The sequence below is a fragment of the Pinus tabuliformis genome, chromosome 3_1 (genome assembly GCF_031772625.1).
Source record: "Pinus tabuliformis cultivar Carrire ecotype Pingquan chromosome 3_1, CPIR1, whole genome shotgun sequence".
In the NCBI taxonomy this organism is placed as follows: Eukaryota; Viridiplantae; Streptophyta; class Pinopsida; order Pinales; family Pinaceae; genus Pinus; species Pinus tabuliformis.
The window spans coordinates 557194738-557212360 of record NC_142301.1 but is presented as its reverse complement, the minus strand read 5'-3'; the positions used below and the strand labels follow the sequence as shown (position 1 = coordinate 557212360).

At 39.1% G+C, this 17623-nt stretch overlaps 1 protein-coding gene across 1 annotated transcript; it reads right to left on the bottom strand.

The window, feature by feature from the left end:
* Window positions 1-9166: 9166 nt before the first annotated feature.
* LOC149188211 (uncharacterized) lies at window positions 9167-15845 on the bottom strand. Its single transcript, XM_089412956.1, has 2 exons — window positions 14652-15845; window positions 9167-9199 (listed from the first exon to the last, which is right to left on the bottom strand). Exon 1 carries the CDS (start codon window positions 15212-15214, stop codon window positions 14804-14806), a length of 411 nt encoding a protein of 136 aa, XP_089269082.1. The 5' UTR covers window positions 15215-15845; the 3' UTR covers window positions 9167-9199; window positions 14652-14803.
* Between the last annotated feature and the right edge of the window lie 1778 nt (window positions 15846-17623).

The window sequence follows — 17623 nt, the reverse complement described above, 5'->3', positions numbered from 1 at the left end:
ACTTTCATGTTTCTGCCTGTAGAACAATATTGAAGAATCTGAATTCCCCAGATGCGGGTGGTTGCTAGACATATGGCGCATAAGGCTTGTCCGAAGGGCAGGTGTCCGCCCGGACGAGCCACGCAAGCCAGGAGGACACACCATAAATTCACCAACCCGCTGCATTCAAGGAAGGGAGTTAAGGGTGTTGACAGAGGCGTCCTGTCGACATTCATGGCGCGTCTTGAGAAGCGAAACATGGCGCTTCATAACTGCAATCTCTCGGACATTCTCCTGCATTTCCCGTCTGCACCTGTTCTGATCTTGCAGGAGGTGACGGAGGTTCAGCACTTCGGCTCTCATTCTGGCCCTGAGAGCGAATGTAAGTGTTTAGCAGCTGCAGAGTGGGGCAATTGGCAGGCTCACAAGCAAGCCAGTTGCGGTTCTGAGAATTTGGCAGTGCTTACTTACCCGCATCTCTCGTTGGCTCTTGTTCTGGTTTCGAAGGAAGTGGTGGAGGTTCAGAGTCTCGGCTCTCATTCAAGCTTTGAGAGCGAAGGTCAAGGCTCTGCAGCCACAGCTTTGGGCAATTGGGAGGCTAGGATTCGGTATAGCAGTAAACCTGTGCCAACAGTGGTGTTGCGTTGGGGAATTGATCGCCCTGTTCAGAGGACCAGAATGCAGCGCAATAGTGGAAGGGGTAACAGTGGAAGGGGAGGCTACAGTGGAAGGGGAGGCTACAGTGGAAGAGCCCCCTCGACTTCTTCCTCAATTGAAGAAACCTCTGAGTGCAGAAGGCCGAGGGGAAGGCCCCCGGGCAGAGGCAGAATAGGGGAACCTCCAGCGCGAATGGACTGTGGGCATACGGAACACCCAATGGTGAGATACCGCCTTCCCTGCACCTTAGCCAATTCTACTTTCTTCGTGACTGTCTCTGTGGAGCACTGCAGCAATCCTTGGGAAGATGAGGAAGGCAATCCCCGTGCCAACCCTCCGCGTGTTCCTGGGATTGTTCCTACGGTGGAAATGGAATTCCCTGCTGTTGAGATAATGCGGCCCATACATGACCCGGGAGCAGGCCCGAGAGAACCTGTTTGTGACTATGGCGCTGGCCCAAGTGACCGTGGAACGCGCAACCCTGGTAAGGCCATCCTCCAGCCTCCCTGCTGCAAGGCGGAAGATGAACCGCAGACTACTGATGAAGATTAACATGCCCAGCTCGCGCTCCAGGTTTTACAGCAAGAATTTTTCTCTGTCAGCTCCCTACGCGGTCATATATGAATCTGTTACTCTGTCTCTATGTAATTGTGTCGGTTTTCTGTTATCTCTGTTCTGTGTCGATGTTCTTCAAGTGCTTTTCTTCATGTGTCAGCTACATGAGTGTTGCTCTAAGTTTTTGTCCATGTGTCCTATGTACTCCTGGCATGAATACTCCGGTGTCTACTGTCTGTCCTAGGACAAATCTTACAGGGCCGCGGCCCCGTTGTAATTTTGATGATGTAACTTTGCTCTTGCTATAATATAATAGTTTAGCCTTACTTAGAAAAAAAAAAAAATATTGAAGAATCTGAATTAACATTGTGTTTGTACTAAAAAACTTGTAAGAATAGATTTGAAGGTTTTTTAGTTACTTTTTAGCAGTTTCTGAGAGGGAGCATGTCTCTGGAGCAGGTAATTCTTCGTGCTGTCTTTTCATATTAATTATATGTTTACCAGTCTCTGATCTGAAAGGCAGAAAGGCTCTGGAGGAGTTACTTCTTCATGCTGTGTTTTCTTATTAGTTATCTGTACAACACGAGTACAAGCTATTAGGTCTACAAGCAAAACTTGTTCCATGTAATAATAAATATGTATTCTATTAGGTCTACAAGCAAAATGTGTTCCATGTAATAATAAATCTGTGCATAACGTTATTCTATGTGTCGTTACATACCTAGATCAGTTAACGCAGAGTGTTGCAAGGGAGCTACAAGAAATAGACTTTCAGTATGGCCATTGGAGATTGATATTGCTCGGATAACACAGCATTTGTTTGAACAGGGAAATATGAAGTTTCCTTGAATATGAAGTTTAGCAAATTGGTTATTGATTTGTTCCAAGGGTCATTAGAGCTGTAATAGCGCATAGAATATGCTGTGATCAGACCAATAAGCCCATGTTACATTTATCTCACACTGTTTCATAGGCAAAGTTGTCCAGATATGGTCTATTACTGTGTTTCGGCGCGGAGATAGTTTGCTTGTTATTTCATGTAAGTTTTCCATTTCCATAAATTGTACAAAGAGTTTTCTACGAGCTGTTTCTTGTTGTATGTCAATGTTCAAATCACCAACAACTAAAAAAACACAGTCAGTATATGTAGTTTGCGACTTTGCTTCCTGAATTATTTGCATTATTGTGGATACTTGTTCAAATGGTGCTGCATAAATGTTCATTAAAAAAATTGGTCGTCGGAAGTACATGTCAATTAGGCTAAGCTCTGTTTTGTTCTTGCAAAATGTCTTTCTTGCTCTAATAGGTATTTTTTTGTTTATGCAAGTAAGAACTCCATGTGTAGAATGTGCAGCCGCAAAATTGAATGATAAGAATTCTTTGACTACTGGTGGAGTGTACAAATGAGTTTCTTGAAAACATAGAATCGTGTTGTCCATTAAGTCATTGTGATGAATCACGTCACTAAGATGTGCACGTAGACTACATGTGTTCAGGCTTGCAATCGATAAAACATCCTTGTTAACAGATTTCTTCTTTGCGAATTCTAGTTTCCATGCACCAGTTGTTTCTAGCCGTGCCATCTCATTGATTATTTTGTTTTTGACATGGAAGTTTTGTTGTGTCAATTTGTTAATCAAGTATAGTGAGTCAATAGTTCGAACACGTGATAATGCAGTGTAGACTAGACCATGTTTTGTGACACCAGTTGGGTCAAATGCAAGTTGATCCAATGTCAACCCTTGTGTCCGGTGTATTGTCCGGGCACAGGCTAATTGGATTGGAAATTGTTTTCGAATTGTAATTTGTAATTTGTTCCGAGACATTGCTAGCGATTTTGCTATTCGAAAGATTGGTGTCCAATTTGGCATTATGTTTATGTCGTATAGTTGTTTGAAGTTGCTTCTTTGTTGTTTCCCAATTTCTGGGTCTGAAAAATCTATCCAGACAATGTCAGGCCTGTTGTTATTAGATGAATAGGATTTGAAAATCCCTTCAGCACCATTTACTAATCCATCGTTTGTATTGTAATTTCCTGCATATAGTTCAACTAACATGTTCTGTTTAACTGTAATTGTTGATGGCAGTGAGATTGTTTTATCAAAAGAAAAATAACTCGACCCAGGAAGCTCGTAGTTGTCAATTGCAACGAGCATTATGTGTTCCCCCTTTGTTAGGGAAAGCATTTTCAAATTGTGAATATGGACATCTTTGTTGCGATAGAAAATGTGTGGGAAAACTGGGCTTGAAGGTGGGACCCTATAGCAGTTGTTGTTTACATAAGCAATATCTTCATCTGTTTGCATGTTTAATCTCATCCTATTTAGTACATCAATGAACAATGGGTCTTTTTGGCACATGGCTGTGTGCAGTTGATAACATTTTATTTTCTCTGGCCAGAAGCCATATGGAATTGTGTTTTTGTTGATTTTTGGGTTTTCAAAGATCAGGGAGTCTCTGACTGGGTTTTCCTGGTAAAGATCACCGGAGAATATCGTGTCAACATTGCCAAAGTATGAAGTTGGTGTGTGTAAGATTTGTCGCAGGCGCTTATCAATTTGATATAGTGTTGTTGCACCAACGAGTGATGCCTCATCTATGAGGAGGACACACAATTGTTGGAAATGCTTTGATAATGTGTCCAATTTTTCATTGTTTAGTGAGGGGCAATCTGCTTTGTTAAAGGGCAAATAGAATGTAGAATGCAATGTGACACCACCAGCATTGAAGGCAGCTTTGCCCGTGTATGCAGCGATTATTCCTATTAGTTGTGATGGGTTATAAGGCAATGCCACATTGTGTATGCATACTAAGGATTGGAAGATTGCCTTGGCTATGTGTGTCTTGCTTGTTCCTGCACCTCTTGTTAATAACAGGTAGATTAGCTCGTCTGGTCTGTACAATTTCCTTGTTATAACATCAGTAACTATGCTTGCTTGTTCGGTGTTTAATCGTCACATTAATTCATAGTACTCTACGTCTTCAAGTATACGTGGTTGTTTCACGATTTCATATGGCCTTGTAGATGGTAAAGCAAACTTTTTGCTATCTTGCAAATGTCCCAAGTCATTTTGGAAGTCGTATTTTTCATATTTGTCATCTATCGATTTGTTAAATGTTATAGTTTCTGTTTCATTTGATTTCAAAATATCTATGTCAAATATTTCTCCAGTTTCTGTTTCTACTGTGTGCATTGCGTCATCTATGTCACCCCATGTAGTTGTTGTAGCAAATTTGAACTTCTGTTCATTTTGCTTGACTATTTCTTCGACCGCAACATATGCAGCTTGCCAACTTGTGTGATGTTGTTTAATTGCAGTTTCACTTCCTCGATAAGGATAGTATAACATCAATTGCTCTCTATAGTGATTTTCAATGTCCTTGTATTTGTTATATCTAATAGATCGAATGACACATGGTCTACTTGATTTTCTGCGTTCTTGTCCTTTCTTTGTATAGATATATGCAAATTCTGCTAAGCAGACATGTTCAATAGCAGTAGGTCGGAGAGCATAGTAGTCAGTAATTGATGGGCACATTATGTCTTCTGAGTCATCTGCTTCCTTCTGTAGATCTTTTTGTCTTTTAAGAACAAATGCACGATCATCGACAGGAGATGTGTTAATAAATACACATTTCCGTGAACTGGAGTTTAGTGGGAGCGATAACACAATATGCACTGCTTGTTGTGCAGACATTTGTTGCAAGTTGACCAAAGCTTTCCCTAAAGAACTAATGGTATCTAGGATATCAGATTTTGTTTTCACATGATTGTCGCGTATGTTTTTAAATGTTCTTGTGAGTGTTTTATCTTCTTTTGTCATATAAGAACTGCAATACATTGCAGCTGCATATGAATCAAGTACAAATTGGGAATCAGTGTTTGCAATCCAAAATCCTGGAATATGTTTAGCGAAGTTGTTTGTCCATGTGTCAACTGGGTTCCTTTGCAATAAGAGTGTTGTTCGCTTTAGTGTACATTGGATAGCATGTATGTATTCATTGTGTGCTAGTCCAAGGTTGGCTAAAAAGCTATCAAATGTATCACTCTCACTGTATCTTGTGTTGTTTATTGCTTCGAAGATTAGCTTTGCATGTGCTTTTGTTTTATCACTATCGAATTCAAGAGGCTCAAGTATTTTTGTTACTTTCATTGGTGGTACTGGGAAATTAAATCTGCAATTAGAATTTGCACGCTTCCTACAACTTTTTGTGTGACAATGGTGTTGTAGAACTCTAAGTTCACTTGCAAGTAACAGTGAATTAGTTGACAAGTAATTGTCAACGAATTCTTCGACTTCAATATTTGTATTTTGACCATAGATTCATGCAGATTTTATCCATAGTAAGCCATGTTCATGTTCACTGCCCCGGTTTTGGAATTCAGTTACATAGAAGTGGTCAGTGAGCTCTCCATAATACTTGTGATCATGAGATATCAATTGATGTAATGCATCCCTCCTAGATCTATAGTAACGTACACAAGTAACAGGGTCGTTTCTTATTAATGAGCTAGGTTCATTTTCATCAAGTTCACCTGTGTTTGGTCTTCTAGTGTTTTGTTTTATGTGTCTCAATGCATGCATTAAAGGATCCCAAAGATGCTCCGCACTGCTAAACGAAACAAAGAAAGTGGGCGGCCCTAGTTGTCGTATCATTGCATAGAGTTTGTTCCGTATTTGCTGGTGGTACTCAGGTGAGGTACGAATTGTTTTTAGGTCCATGTACCCAATGTCAGAATTTAAAATATGATCTAGGTTTGGTTTTGACTTAACATCTTTTGCAACTAGTTTTCTACCTTTCAACTGCCCTTTTCTAATTCTAATCCACATTGTATTCAACACCTGATTTATGATAATGCGAATTGCTTTATAGAATAGGTTTGTAGTATGATAAGCAAAATCGTGGCTTTTATGCAGCACTTCCCAGTGGCAAATCTTTTGATATGTAAAGTTTTTGGAGATGTCAGCTGGGCGTTTGTTGCCATAGAAAAGCGATGGGAAACTCATTTCTTCTGAGTACTTATCTTTGAAGATTCCTAATGGCATGTATCCAGCAGTAGGTGCAATGTTAATTTGTTTATTTACAAGGTCATGGATGGTGTGTGCATCAATGAATCCATGGACCAATGTTTTTGTCGTTGGTTCATCGTTGTCTTGGTTATCGTGTTCGCTATCTTCAGCGTCACTTGAACTTTCATAAGCTTCTTGGTTCTGTAGGAATGCCTCTTTCCAATTATCATTTATGGTAGCGTTCTCGAGCTTGTAAAGCATCCTTTTGCATAATTGTTTTAATGCTTTCATCACTTTGTGAACTCGAACTCGACCAAATGCATAAGCACTTTTGAATCTTAAACTCTTTTTGAGAACAACGACAACCGTGTCAGTGTCTTTTATAGTTCGAGGCAATGCAGATTGGATTCTGGAAATGTTAGTAGGGACATTGATGACTCCTCCAGTTAAGCCCAGTTGCGACTTCTTATGTCGATGGCCCATTTCTTTTATTTGCAAGAAGGGCAATCTTGATGCGACTAGTCTTTCCTCTAGTTCAGTGAGGTCTCTCAGTGTTCTAGTGCCATTGTTTCTTCTTATGTGTTCAGGGACTGCATATTTAGAAATTGTTTCATGTTCAATTGCTTTTTTGCAATGTTTACAAATGTAGCAATTTTCAACACGAGATTTAACATTCTCAAAACTAGTTGATAGTTTCCTAATCTTATTTTGTTTTGCTTGAAATTCTTGTTTCACAAAGCAGATGTCTCTTTTGAAAAAGGTTGTTTCACATGATGAACAATTGAAAATAGGTGTGTCACTTACTTGTCTTTGATATATTTGATCAAATTCTGATAATTCTGATAATTTGTTCATTGATCTTGATTGAATCGAGAGGTTGGATTCTCCTGATTTCTTTGATTGTGCTGAACGATCCTTTGATGAACAAGGGATTACAATTCCCGTTTGTGCGTTGTTTCTAATTTGTTTTTTCAAGTTTCTAAGTGATCGAAATCTCAGTGTCTCGAATTTTACTTGGTTCGTTGATCACGCTGATAGATCTGTTGATCTTCCTGAAGATGGGCTGTAGTCCATGTTTTCTATGACTATTTCTTGTTTCATTATTGTTGTGTTGAAGGCAAGTCTTATTTTCTGTGTTTTCAATTTTTCCCGAATGATGCCTTTAAGCAAACGCAAAGGTAGACTTTTTGATTGTTTGTCTGATCGACAAGAAGTTACAATTTCTGTTTGTCTGTTGGTTCTAATATGTTCTTTCAAGTTTCTAAGTGATCGAAACCCCCGTGTGTCACTAACATCTTTTGTGTGCGGTGTGTCACAAATATCTTCTGTGTTGTTTAGAATTACTTGTTGTTCCATTGTACTTCTGTTATATTGAATGCCTATGTTTTGCCTTTTCAGATTTTCCTGAGCAATGTCCTTAAGCACATGCTTGTTTAAGTGACAAGGTTTCTTTGAGGTATCGGCTTGTTGTTGGAAGGTACAACCAATTGTAGGCTGCCTATGAACCAAAGGCTCGAAGTGGCCATTCAAAGGATCATCGTCATGGAACAGTATGTCACAAGTATTTGTTGTAATACCTGAATTGAAGTGCAAATACAGTCTCATCTTTGTTTTGGACCAAACCCTAATTGGAATTTTCAACCAGTTTGACAGCCAATGGATGTAGAAAATATCTCCCCATAGACCTCTAGATGCTGGGGGTATATTGTTTGAGGCAGATTTAGCCATTTTGTCTAAATAGATTTCACGGTTTCTAATGTTATGCATTTCTTTCAGTGAGGCTTCATGCAGTTCATGTTCATAAGACCAAATTGCCTCACTATCTTGTTTTTTGAGACAGTTTCTAAAATATTCTATTGTTCATTTCCTTAGCTCCACTGATGTGTATCGGAAATCTAGCAAAAGTTCTAAACTATCGAATAAACAGTCTCCAATTAGATATGAGAAATTGTCCACACGAAATAAGTCATGCTTTTGCAATACCAATTGCAACTTGTGTTTATCAGACATAGGTGTGTCACAAACATCTTCTGTGTTGTATAGAACTACTTGTTGTTCCATTGTACTTCTGTTGTATTGAATGCCTACGTTTTGCCTTTCCTGATTCTTCTGAGCAATGTCCTTACGCACATGCTTGCTTAAGTGACAAGGTGCGTGTAATTTAGCTTTGATTGATTGACATTTTGTCTCAGGCTGTGGTTCGATATTGTTCTTTGAGGTATCGGCTTGTTGTTGGAAGGTACAACGAATTGTAGGCTGCCTATGAACCAAAGGCTCGAAGTGCCCATTCAAAGGGTCCTCGTCATGGAACAGTATGTCACAAGTATTTGTTGTAATACTTGAATTGAAGTGCAAATACACTCGCATCTTTGTTTTGGACCAAAGCCTAATTGGAATTTTCAACCAGTTTGACAGCTAATGGACGCAGAAAATATCTCCCCACAGACCTCTAGATGCTAGGGGTATATTGTTTGAGACAGATTTAGCCATTTTGTCTAAATAGACTTCACGGTTGCTAATGTTATGCATTTCTTTAAGTGAGGCTTCATGCAGTTCATGTTCATAAGACAAAATTGCCTCAGTATCTTGTTTTTTGAGACAGGCTCTAAAATATTCTATTGTTCCTTTCTTTAGCTCCACTGATGTGTATCGGAAATCTAGCAAAAGTTCTAAACTATCGAATAGGCAGTCTCCAATTAGATATGAGAAATTGTCCACACGAAATAAGTGGTGCTTTTGCAATACTAATTGCAACTTGTGTTTATCAGACATAGAAGACATGATGATGACTAAGTGTTCGATGCAATATTATGTTTACTGATGCAATGTAGTTACAACCAGAGAATCATAATAACAAGTTGAAACAATGAAAATGATTATAGAACACGAAGTGATTGTGCGCACCTTTGGGACCGCAAATGTCTGCTAAGCTACGGAGACTCCTTATGTCAGGTACCATCCATTGTGCAGGTCTGATACTGAAGTTCGAAATATGACTGCCAAGATAAAGAAGAACGTAAACCCCTCTCGAAGCACAACTGACAATAATGGCTTTAAATTACAACCCAAGACATTGAGATTTTTTAGCAAAGAACTGGGAGGTGGCCATGATGAAAGTGGCAGTCAGGAATATGATAACACACTGCTTGAAGAACTGCCAATAAATGAAACTTTGAATGTTTTGTCTACTGGTAATCAAAGGGAGGGTTAGACAGATTCCTATAACTATTGTTGCTTGCAATCCATTGAGGAATCTATATCAACCCAATGCCGCAAATCAAACAAACTAAAAGCAATGTAATGTCACTAGTACCATCAAATTTGACACTGGTTCGAAGCTTTTGATGCAACGGAGCAAGCCACACCAAATTGTTACAGGTATATTGTTTCTCTTTCTTATGCTGGCATTTAAGACAAAAGAAAATGACTTATTTCGCTAAGCTACTGCATCAGCAAAGTAATCCCTCTGCAAGTCCCCAGTGTTTGCCCCTGGTATTTTGACATGCACAAGTTCTCCAAAGTGGCCAAATAATTATCTCAGCATTTCATCTGTCACAGTGGATTTAAGACGTCCGAAAGACATGTAGAATAAGAATATCAAGTGATAAATTCCTTTAAAAAAATGAAAGCATATAAAGAAAAACAAAAACAGAGGGACACAGTTGTATTATTTGGATCATTATATGATGCAACTACTTGAGGACAAACTGTCGCTGCCGCAAACAAATCACTTGTGAGGGGGTATAGGACATATATAGAAGAAATAAAGAACGCAACGAATAGGCATATGCTTATGCACAAAGAAGAATACATACATCCATTTGCGTATATGAGCTAAATAATACATAAGATCTGAATACCAATCAGCATACAAAGATACACACAAACACAACAAACACTATTTTGTCCCTAGCTACAGATCTCATCTATGGATAATGAACTCAGAATATAAGATATTTTGGAAGTTTGAAGGACATTTCCCAGCCTACGCTTGCATTGACACTTCTTAAGACTCCGCCAAAGAGAGAAACCATATCATCAGAAATCACTTAGAAATTAAAACCACAGTTTCACACACTAAGGTACATCCTGCATGGCAGTGGGCCTTATGAACTCGCATGTGCAAGGAATGTGACTATGTTTATTGAAGCTATGGATAACAATAAAGCTGCTCATAACCACTCAACCAAGGGCTTTGGGCAATGAAGAAAACAAGGGAGCTCTTTCGATTCGAAGATATATTCTGAACTCTTATTACAAACTACCCATGGATTTAGAGGATAACAATATATGGAGATTGATGTCATTAGAAGACATTTGCCAAACTGATTGATTTTGACATCCACCTTAACCTCTAATATAGAGATCTGTAGCTATATGCCCACAATTTATGACTTGATTTGCAGGCAGGCAATCGGAACATCAAATTCCAGGCTCAAATTAACATAGTAAATCTACCTCACTATGAAATTGAGAACTCGTTTCAGGGAACTGAGTTCATATGCCTATAATGCAGAACGAAAGCAATGTTTATCAACAAATAACAACCTGATTGCAAAAACCGAGATGGTGGTTTCACTTAAAAGGTCTACCCTGTCCCCATAGGTGTACAGCATGCAACCACTTCCTCCAAAAAAGTTGAGATTAGAGCATCCATTTACTGTACATTCAGGGATTTTAGATTGACATGACCCCCATCAGGCTATTGAATGTGCACACCTCTATCAAACCCTTGAGGCAAAATGGGAACCCCAACCTCAAACTTTCCGGTCGAATCTATCATATAAGTCAACAGGCCATAACCAGTAACAGCCAGTTGCACCAGCAGTTTGTGCGAAGATTGTGTCATGCAAAGGTGGATGGAGTAGATGAATCAAACAAATAGAGCAGATCTTGTAGCAATACAGAGAGCACCTTCAGATCAGGTTTTGATCATGCAAGTTGAAAGTATGAGTATGGCATGCCCTTAACAGGATTGGGGAAGCTGCAACTACACATTGCAAGAGCACCTGAAGATGGAGATGGGCCTTACAATTGGGAAAAGAAGTGTGTCATGAGAAGAGGCATCGATCTAATGACCCTTCTTACAAAAGTTTGTCAAGCCACTGTGTCAAATTCAACTCAACACAGAAAGCAACCTGAACTGATTCATTCACACGTGAAACTCCTACCAGTCAGTAAGTTTGAATACCCAACAAGTTTGACTTGCCACTACTCATTGGCAGTACAACACATGTAATAGAGATTCACAATATGGATAAAGGATAATGCTAATGTTTACAGTTCAACAGCCTAAACGATTTTATAGGGTGGCTTAAAATCAGTTTATATTGAGAATTAAATGAAAATTTAATTATATAACCAGTGGGGTAGTGGTTCAATATGGTGGGAGGTGTGCCTTCTCAAGCTTCCCACCATGGATCCAATCTGCCTACAGGCATGTGCTTTGTGTCAACCCCCATGCATGTAAGGCCATGGAAACCTGAACTGATTCATTCACACGTGAAACTCCTACCAGTCAGTAAGTTTGAATACCCAACAAGTTTGACTTGCCACTACTCATTGGCAGTACAACACATGTAATAGAGATTCACAATATGGATAAAGGATAATGCTAATGTTTACAGTTCAACAGCCTAAACGATTTTATAGGGTGGCTTAAAATCAGTTTATATTGAGAATTAAATGAAAATTTAATTATATAACCAGTGGGGTAGTGGTTCAATATGGTGGGAGGTGTGCCTTCTCAAGCTTCCCACCATGGATCCGATCTGCCTACAGGCATGTGCTTTGTGTCAACCCCCATGCATGTAAGGCCATGGAAACTCTTCCACAATCGAACTTGTTGAGGGATCATTCTCAAGCGAAAAATGCAAGTATGTTGTTGCCTCTTGGTCCAATTGACTATTTTTGTTCATGTGAGGAGATTAATAAAGTTTTGATTTCAATTTCAAAGGATTACAACAATCCCTGTACAACAGAGCTTACAAAAATTCTATGATAAAGTGTTAAAAGAAGATTTACAAACACTATTTTGTCCCTAGCTACAGATCTCATCTATGGATAATGAACTCAGAATATAAGATATATTGCAAGTTTGAACTCCTAAGATGGTGGTTTCACTTAAAAAGTCTACCCTGTCCCCATAGGTGTACAACATGCTGTGGTATATATAGAAGAAATAAAGAACGCAACGAATAGGCATATGCTTATGCACAAAGAAGAATACATACATCCATTTGCGTATATGAGCTAAATAATACATAAGATCTGAATACCAATCAGCATACAAAGATACACACAAACACTATTTTGTCCCTAGCTACAGATCTCATCTATGGATAATGAACTCAGAATATAAGATATTTTGGAAGTTTGAAGGACATTTCCCAGCCTACGCTTGCATTGACACTTCTTAAGACTCCGCCAAAGAGAGAAACCATATCATCAGAAATCACTTAGAAATTAAAACCACAGTTTCACACACTAAGGTACATCCTGCATGGCAGTGGGCCTTATGAACTCACATGTGCAAGGAATGTGACTATGTTTATTGAAGCTATGGATAACAATAAAGCTGCTCATAACCACTCAACCAAGGGCTTTGGGCAATGAAGAAAACAAGGCAGCTCTTTCGATTCGAAGATATATTCTGAACTCTCCAAACTGATTGATTTTGACATCCACCTTAACCTGTAATATAGAGATCTGTAGCTATATGCCCACAATTTATGACTTGATTTGCAGGCAGGCAATCGGAACATCAAATTCCAGGCTCAAATTAACATAGTAAATCTACCTCACTATGAAATTGAGAACTCGTTTCAGGGAACTGAGTTCATATGCCTATAATGCAGAACGAAAGCAATGTTTATCAACAAATAACAACCTGATTGCAAAAACCGAGATGGTGGTTTCACTTAAAAGGTCTACCCTGTCCCCATAGGTGTACAGCATGCAACCACTTCCTTCAAAAAAGTTGAGATTAGAGCATCCATTTACTGTACATTCAGGGATTTTAGATTGACATGACCCCCATCAGGCTATTGAATGTGCACACCTCTATCAAACCCTTGAGGCAAAATGGGAATCCCAACCTCAAACTTTGCGGTCGAATCTATCATATAAGTCAACAGGCCATAACCAGTAACAGCCAGTTGCACTGATCACATATCTACGAACTGGGTTCGAATCCAGCTATGGATAAAAAAGCAGTCATGCCTGCAGGGTGATGCGTTCCATACACCAAAGGAGGTATGTCAAGCCACTGTGTCAAATTCAACTCAACACAGAAAACTGAAAACTGAAAACACTTTCTATTTCGCTCAATAGGAAAGTTTGAAGTTACAGCTGCACATCTTCCTAGTTTAAATTTAAAAGTATCTTTCCATACCATAAATAGCAAGATTAAGAGTATAACCATGCCCAAATTCTTCGAGATTTTCTCTAACAAACAAGAACAGGCACAATATAGATAGGGTAACACTTATCAGTAATGTGGAAAAGCATTAATTTTCATACACCATGCCAGCTCTGATTCTCAATGTATGAGATACATAGTTTTCCTAAAAGCATTTGAAATATGTGTACACAGCAACTATAAGCATTTGAAATATGTGATGTACACAGTTTGTCTCTGGCTTATATAATGTAATGGTAAATATAATGCAACACAGAGAAAATAACAATATAGGTTCTGAACCAGATAAAAAAACAAAGATATCTCACGAACTTATGATATGCCTATAAAGTCTGTCACTGACAAGCATAAAATCATGTAATAGTACAAAGATAAACTGCTTGCAAGATTAGATCCCAAAGGATATATCGCAGCTTTAATATAATCCATCAGCAGAGAAGCGGAATAGCTAATTACCTAAGCAAATATTCTTCATCTTCTTCATCATTCCCATTCAATCAGGCATGCAGTGCACTAGATATTTTAGTAATAGAATGGGAAAAGAATGGAAAGCACGACCTGCTTTAGTGGCAATTGAGTGCATAAGTTATAAATAGTACACAAATAAACAGAGATACACTGAGATCGGTAAAGATAGGGGAGTTGCTGCTGCTCATGGAGAGCCACAGGCATTCAAGGATGAGTACAGATGGGCAAGTCTGTTCTTATCTAACTTATAAAGTTATTAAGACACGGACATTCTACAAGCAGGCTAGACGGATGCAGAGATTAGGGATGTGAATCTACACCGTAGGCCGAGAGATACATGCTGTCTAATCAGCAACGAAATCCAACAATTAAGAACCAGAATCTACATTAAAAAAGAAATGCATGCAGTTACATAACCAGAGACATGCAAACTTAAGCAAAATTCTTATGTAACTTATGAAGAACCCTCCCTGACCCAACCAAAAAAGAATACGAAAGAATTCAAACTCGTATACAAGGGAAGCACTGTACAAGCTCAGGAATGAAAACATAAAGAGTACCTGGACCCGAAGCGAAATAACAAGCCGCAAAGTAACGACGAAATCATGTATAAGCTTATTATATAACAAGAAAATTACGTTACACGTAGCCCCGACGCTACATGCACAATGTCACCTGGAATGAAATGTGTACACAAGACAGGTAACCCCCATCAAATCAGTCTATGTGAGGGCGCAACAGATGTTAAGGATATCCCCTGAATCACCCTAACCCCCGTCAAATCAGCTAAGCTGATGGTCCAATGAAAATACCTTCCGAATTTCTTATAACGCCAAGGTAGAGCTACTCCCACGGAAGACGAAGTTAAGCAGATCATCCTCCAGAGGAAAGGCATTCTATCCCTCCCCTCTAAGTCTTCCTTCTCAACCGCATTTGCCACCCAGCTCTCAGTCCCGGCTGCTCCCGCCCCCTCAACCCCCACTTCCATGTTTAGGTCGCCATCTCGATCCCACTCGGCTTCCTTCTTCACGCCTTTTCCGACCCTGTCCCACGATACCTGCCGCGGGATTTCACTGTGCGCCCGCCGGTGCCCGCCTGGGGTTTTGACTAGGGTTCGACACATTATTCATCTGTGCGAAAGAAGGCACTGAAGTTGGGGGAAACGGTGGAGGCTTTGCATAGTTATTAGTACTCTGGGAATTCGACCTGTAAAGAGGCCGGGATTGAGCATTATTACCTCCTGTCTGAGAATTACTCATCTGCTGCTGCTGCTTGATTCGATGACTGACCTCCGCCCTGCAATAACAGATCCGTAAAGCTGCTACTGTTATCGCCGACTCCTTCCATTCTGTTCCGTGGATCAGCAGAGAAACAAGCGCACCATTCTACATGGACCCTGTAAACCTTCGGCAGCTTTTGTAAAATGCTCAAACAAACTCAGTCGAGGCTCTGAGAGAAAACCCTTCAACGAAAAAACATTTAAAAAATGGAGAGCCCTGCAATCCATCTAACGCCCGCGCACGCGTGGTCTCCCGGATTGTAATACAGTAAAGACATACCAGCGGAAAAAACGATTGGGACACTTGAGACTAAACAATCTGGATAGTGACCGAACTGTCGCCTCTCCAATGTAGTCCATTGTAGTTCCCAAACAGCAAAATGATTTTCAGACTAGCTGAACTCATCGAGCCCGCCGATAGAACCTCATTACCCACCCGTCAATGCCAGCCGAGAGACAGCGATGCAGCTGTTAATACCCTACAACAACACCTGGACAACACCTGTTAATACCCTGCAACCTTAGCATATACTTTACGAAATAACGAAACCTGTTTACCAAATAACGAATTAATGCTAGCATTAACGCTAACGGTTGACGGTCAGGGATAATGAAACTGGCCATTATTTCCAACTTAACCTATGGTCGGGCCTCTTCCGCCTCGGGAAGAGGCCAAATAAGATGAGAAAGGTTAAGGCCAAATCCGACTTTGGTTATGTGCACAGAACACCTCACACGACTTTAGTATAAGCACCGTATAACAGACGTGGAAAGCACTCAACTAATGCTAAGTCGGCATTGAACGATTACAATAGTCCCTGCCCGGATTTTAATACAGTAAACACATACCAGCGGAAAAAATGATTGGGACACTTGAGACTAAACAATCTGGATAGTGACCGAAATGTCGCCTCTCCAATGTAGTCCATTGTAGTTCCCAAACAGCAAAATGATTTTCAGACTAGCTAAACTCATCGAGCCCGCCAATAGAACCTCATTACCCACCCGTCAATGCCGGCCGAGAGATAGCGATGTAGCTGTTAATACCCTGCAACAACACCTGGACAACACCTGTTAATACCCTGCAACCTTAGCATATACTTTACGAAATAACGAAACCTGTTTACCAAATAACGAATTAATGCTAGCATTAACGCTAACGGTTGACGGTCAGGGATAATGAAACTGGCCATAATTTCCAACTTAACCTATGTTCGGGCCTCTTCCGCCTCGGGAAGAGGCCAAATAAGATGAGAAAGGTTAAGGCCGAATCCGACTTTGGTTATGTGCACAGAACACCTCACACGACTTTAGTATAAGCGCCGTATAACAGACGGGGAAAGCACTCAACTAATGCTAAGTCGGCATTGAACGATTACAATAGTCCCTGCCGGATGCCAGATGGCAGGGACTAATAAGGTGTTTATAAATGTCAAAGAAAGTGGAAATAAATTCATAACTACTAACGTAACCAACAAAATAATGTAATCTGGTTTAGTATAGAATGAATTACAAATATGCCATATATATATATATAAAATAAAGTGTTTATAAATGTCAACGAAAGTAGAAATAAATTCATAACTACTAACGTAACCAACAAAATAATGTAATCTGGTTTAGTATAGAATGAATTAGAAATATGCCATATATACATATAAATGTCAACGAAAGTAGAAAATATAGAACTGAAATAACAAAGGTTGGGAGAAACCATTATTTTTAAAATAAGGTGTTAATGTCAATGAACGTTGAAATAATTTTAGTTATATGTTATTGTAAACGAAAGTAGAAATAAATTTAGTTATATATACATATAAATGTCAACGAATGTAGAAATAAATTCATAACTAATAACTCATAGGTGAAAATATAGACCTGAAATAAAAAAGTGGGGAGAAACCATTATTTCTAAAATAAGGCGTGTTATTCTAGGATAAGGATCCTTATTGTTAAGAAAGATTATCTTCTTTTATTAAACGAAAATAGAATCTAATCTCTTAAATATATGTAGATTTTACCAGGTGAGTAGTTGTGTTCGTTAATATAATATGGGAGTGAGCAATTAATAATATATCCATAGAATGTAGCTTTTATGTCATTTTTTGGAAGTATAATGTGGAAGTTCAAGTATCTCAACAATTTGATTGAAGTGGTATTAGAAATCAGATTAGAATTCGATCTAAACCATTATAGTAAATGGAGTATTATATATATATATATATATATATATATATATATATATATATATAT